The following is a 5,443-nucleotide window of genomic DNA, read 5'->3' as shown; positions in this document are numbered from 1 at the left end:
CAAAACAAAACAAAAAACCCAAAGAGCACGCTTTCTTCTGCGCGCCCTTGTCTGCTCAGTTTTCCCAGACTGAGATCAGTTGCTGTGCTCCTCCTTCTTGCCTTGGTCCAGGCTGCCAGGCCTCTTCACCCTCTTCACCATGATGTCATTTGCACAGTGTCGTCCTTAGGGTCTGTGTCACCTCCTCAGGTTGCCTTGCAGAAGTCTTCCTCCACACTAGACACTCCATTCCTCATAGCACATAGCTATCTTCATTTTCAAGATTTTGTTTGTTTGTCTAAAACAGGCTCTCACCGCGTAGCCCTGGCTGTCCTGCAACTCACTGTGCAGACCAGATTCACCTCAATCTCAAAGCATCATTTGCCTCTGTCTCCCAAGCATTGGGATTAATGGTGTGTGCTAACATGCCTGCTATTCTTTTTAATTATGTGTATATATGCATGACACCCCCCCCTGTGCTGGAGTTGTAGGTGAAGTGAGTGTCCTGTCATGGGTGCTAGGAATAGAACTTGGGTCCTCTGTAGGCGCAGCAAGTGCTCTTACTTCATTGAACCATCTCTCTAGCTTCTTAATTTTAATTTCAATATTTTTATTTCTATTTATTTTTAGTGCTGGAGATAGAACCCAGGGACTCATATTCTAACTGCATTCCCTACCACTAAGCTGAACCCCTAATTTTAATAGTCAATGTTTTGCTTTCTGAAACAGGAGCTCTCTGGAGTTCTGAGCTCTGAGGCTATGGGATTATAGATATAAATCATAAAACTATAAATTTTAAAATTTATAGTCTGCTATTCTTGTGTGTGTGTATATGTATGTGTGTGTGAGTGTAATTGTGTGTGTGTCTGTGTGTGTGTTATTAGGGAGTGAACTGAGTCATTAGAACTTTAAGCTAATTTCCTTAGCATTTGTCATCTGAGTTAGAATATGAACTTGGTGGACACTAGAATTTAGTCTTCATTTACCTGTGAGTTCCCAGCTCTTCGACCACTGCTGGGCACGCAGTAGGAATTTGGCAAGTTTTTGTGAATGAATGAATGAATGAATGAATAAAGAGCAGTGCTGTTTCATTATGCTAATATCATTTATGTAGAAGCCATGCTTGTTCATTTCAGAACATACTCCTTTTATCTTTTGAAAAGATTTTGTGATAGAAATGAAGCAATAAAATTCAAGTTTGTATAAGTTGGATGTATTTTCAGAATGTTTTCTGTGCCTTATATGAAGACTTACACTGGAAGAAGTGGCTGTTTACTTAGAAACTTTCTTCCGCTCAGATAAATAAAACACTTAATTCTTACAAGCAGAATATAGTTTGCATCAATGTAATCTGTGTCTCAGGAATATTTATAGACACCTTCATTTTAAAATTACATGTTTATCCCTGAGTAGAGGTCAAAAATTACTAGTCAGTACCTGAATTTCTATCTTTTCTTGAGTTTGTTATGGAATATTGGTCTTGCTGATATATATAGCCAAGCTACTAAAAGTTACTTGCCACTTACTTACCTTATTGAAGCCCTGTATTCATACCCACGTATCACCAAAAACTAAACAAAACAAACAAAAAACAGAGCTATGGGTCTTATTTAACGGGCGAAAGATTTAACTGAAAGTACACATTTATCAGAGAGCCATAATGGGGGGAGGGGACTGGTACAGAGTGCTGGCTGCTCTTGGAGAGGTCACAGGTTCAGTTCCCAGTCCCACCTGGCAGCAAACCACAGACTGTAATTCCAGTTCAAAGTCGTTTGGGACCATCTTCTGACCACATGGGCCCCAGGCAAACCTGTGTATGCACACAATGCATGAACAGAAATGTAAACAAAACGGTTATATGTGAATAAATTAATTTTTTAAGTTTAAAAAACTGTAGTAGGAAACAATTGAGGAATTCTTTAAAAACAATTTTTCTTTGAAAGCATAAAAATTCCTCCTGTGAACTTGACAGAACAGATTACTTCTTGACCAGAGCAACCTTTGCAGAATGGTTTGTTATTAGTTACCACTTAATTTGAAACAGTATCTTTATAAGGATATAGGAAACATCCTATACTAAAATGATATTGTGGGGGTTTCTGTATATTTTTCTAGACTCTGTGAAATAAAGTCTTATTATTGTACTGAGAAGTCCAAGTGCATACAGCATACATGTATGACTGTAAACAGAGACTGCTCATTCATTTCCCAGCTGCCCAGACCTGAATAATCACACAGAAACTATATTAATCACAACACTGTTTAACCTACTAGCTCAAGCTTCTTATTAACTAACTCTTATACTGTATTATTTTATATTCTACCACGAGCTTCATGGTTTGTTACCTCTTGCTGCTTGGGCAGTTATATGGCATCTTCTTGACTCCGCGGACTCTCTCTCTCTAGCTCTTCCAGCCTGGCTACATTCTGCTCTGCCACAGGCCAAAGCAGTTTATTTAATAACCAATAGTAATAAAACATAGTCACAGCATACAGAGGGGAATCCCACATCATATGACAGGTGCTGAGAAATCCATATGAGTACATGTATGACAGGCGCTGAAAAGTCTACATACATGCATTCATGCAACATTTATGTATGATAGACAGATACTGAGAAGTCCACGTGCACACAGCATACATGTATGGCGGATGGTGAGAAAGCCACATTGTATGTGTATGACAGATACTGAGAAGTCCACGTGCACATAGCATACATGTATGGCGGATGGTAAGAAAGCCACTTTGTATGTGTATGACAGATACTGAGAAGTCCACGTGCATACAGCATACATGTATGGCAGATGGTGAGAAAGCCACATTGTATGTGTATGACAGATACTGAGAAGTCCACGTGCACACAGCATACATGTATGGCAGATGGTGAGACCAATTGCAAATAGCATACATACATAACAAAGACTGGAACGTCTATATACATGTAGCATACATGTATGACAAATACTGAAAGTCTACATACATATAGCAAGAATGCATGGCAGATGCTGAGAGGTCCACTTTGTACATGCTGACAGATACCAAGGCGTCCACTGCATACAGCATCCATCTGTGATGCATAGGTCTTAGGGAGACTGAATGATGGACTTGGTGGAGGGTGGTTCACTAGGCTTTATCTTTTGACTCATTGAGTTTTTTGGGGGTGTTGAGTTTGCAGTTTGTGTTGCTCTGGCGTTTTATTTGCTGGTTGGTGTTTGTTTTGCTTTTGTTTTTGAGACAGCAGACACTGTGGTTCAGATCAGCTTTGCACTCTGGGCGCTTGTCTCAGCTCCTCAGCTGGGGGTACAGTTGTGTGTACCCAGTCTTCCTTTACCAGTCTCTAGGTAGTACTTGCTTATAGGACAGTGTGCATATAAACACCAACTTAGGGAACTTCCCTGCAAATGCCTAGTGCGATGTTCGTTTGGGAAAGAATGTGGGCAGATTATGTTTGCTGGCTTTATAGCAGACGTTTGAATAGTAATAATGCAGGTAGCACATTGTAAATGGGAAGTGTAGTGTTACGACAGCTTACAGGACAGGATTCCCTTTCAGCTGTAAAGAACATTTTAAAAAATTCAGCCTATCCATATGGCTACTAAAATACTACTTCTTCTCTTATGGCGGTCCATCCTGTTTCATCCCAGCTCTTCTGAGTCTACACCAGTTTTTAAGAATTATTATTATAAAGTTCATTTGTCCTAAAATTTTATGAAAGACAGTTTATTTATGAGCCTTCTATTTTTTTCCTTTATCTTTTCAGATAGCCTTATATTAAAAATGATTGTGGTTAGAATTTATTTTGAAATATCAAATAAAATGAAGGAATTCTCTGCTCAGTGTAGGTCTTGTGTCTGCGTCTTCCCATAGAGCACCTGTCTTCCCTCAGCAAACCGCCCCCTTTCATGAGTTTTCAGTTTAGGCTTCCACAGGGAATGGTTATGTTTTCTGAAGTCTCTTAGTGGTGCTTTTCAGCTTGCTTAGTTAATCATATACTCAACCCATTCATATGCATGAGAACTCATGGCCAGGTATGCTCTTTTGGTAAATGCTTCTTATTTCAGGCAAAGGGACAGGACCTCACTAAATGCTTCTCTCATTTACAGGTTTTTGGAAACGCTCCACCAAATACTATGACAGAAAAATTTTCTGACCTTCTGCAGTTCACAACGCAAGTCTCGCGACTAATGGTGACAGAGATTCGGAGGAGAGCATCAAACAAATCCACAGGTATTTACAGAGGCGTCAGGAGCAGACCTAGGGAGAGGATGGCAGCTTGGTAAACTCGCTGCTGAAATGCGGTAGGGGCTAGACTTGCTGCTGAAATGCAGTAGGGGCTACACTCGCTGCTGAAATGCAGTAGGGGCTACACTTGCTGCTGAAATGCAGTAGGGGCTACACTCGCTGCTGAAATGCAGTAGGGGCTACACTTGCTGCTGAAATGCAGTAGGGGTTAGACTCGCTGCTGAAATGTAGTAGCGGGCAGCCCGGCTGCAGGCACCTGGACCTCAGCTGCAGCCCTTCTCCACCACAGTCACTGTTGCCTGCTGCTTTGAGCATGCACTGTCTAAAAGAACAGTTCTGCTGGAAGCCGCCCTGCGGGGCCACTGGCCCCTCCAGTGCCACCCTGCCATCACCCTGCATCCTCTATACAAACCCTTCAACCGCGGCATGATGCGCAAGAGGCTATGATCTGACGTCACGTGTGCTCGTCTCCTTTCCTGCTTCCTTTTCTGTCTTTTGATCAGAGTGAGCTGCTGCTGCAGGCTGCAGCGTTGACCGTGCTTTTGTATCTCTTCTTATCGTGTTCCTCCCAGAAGGACAGTCCTTACTCAGTTTGCCTAAACTCAGCCTGGTTAAGTCACACTTCCTTGATGAAAAATGCTCATGATTTCTGCAATCAAAACATTTCTTATTTTTCCAAACCATTCTTGTGTTTCTTAGCCTCATGAATGATGCGTGCATGCATGTGTGTGTGTGTGTACATGCGTGCGCGCGTGTGTGTGTTGTACCATAAGCACCTTAAGAACTGTTGTAGTTAGTTGTTTTTTTCAGTTTGACAAAGGTACTGTCCTGTGCGGTGAGGAACCTCAGCTGAGAAATGCCCTCACCATGTGGCACTCAGCACACAGAGTTAAGGCCTTTGGGGCATTTTCTTGATTGATGATGGATGTGGGAGGGCTCTACCCCCTGGACGCAGTGCCACCTGGACCTGTACCCTCGGATGGTAAAAGAAGGCAGGTTGAATAGACCCGCATGGAGCATTCCTCCATTGTTGAAATAAGGAGCGGCGGCGGGGCTGCGTCCCCAACACCCCGGCCGCTTGGCTAGCTCATGCCCGAAATAACAACACACAAACTGTATTCATTTAAGAACTGCTTGGCCCATGAACTCTAGCCCTTACAGGCTAATTCTCGCACCTGGACTAGCCCATTTCTAATGATTGTTTGTAAGCACCCCAAGGTGC

General features: G+C 42.3%; 1 protein-coding gene across 8 annotated transcripts in view; it reads left to right on the top strand.

Annotated features, from left to right (window-relative positions):
* Positions 1-5,443, top strand: part of Wdfy3 (WD repeat and FYVE domain containing 3) — a 225,497-nt gene that overhangs the window by 90,208 nt on the left and 129,846 nt on the right. For all 8 annotated transcript variants that reach the window (XM_050155577.1, XM_050155582.1, XM_050155580.1 and 5 more), the window contains one exon: positions 4,083-4,206. In XM_050155577.1, the coding sequence (XP_050011534.1) occupies positions 4,083-4,206 (124 nt within the window). The remainder of the gene's footprint in view (positions 1-4,082; positions 4,207-5,443) is intronic.

This window comes from Alexandromys fortis, unplaced genomic scaffold (genome assembly GCF_014885135.2).
Source record: "Alexandromys fortis isolate MF-2015 unplaced genomic scaffold, M_Fortis_MF-2015_v1.1 scaffold_87, whole genome shotgun sequence".
Lineage (NCBI taxonomy): Eukaryota > Metazoa > Chordata > Mammalia > Rodentia > Cricetidae > Alexandromys > Alexandromys fortis.
This window is presented reverse-complemented; position numbering and strand designations above follow the sequence as displayed.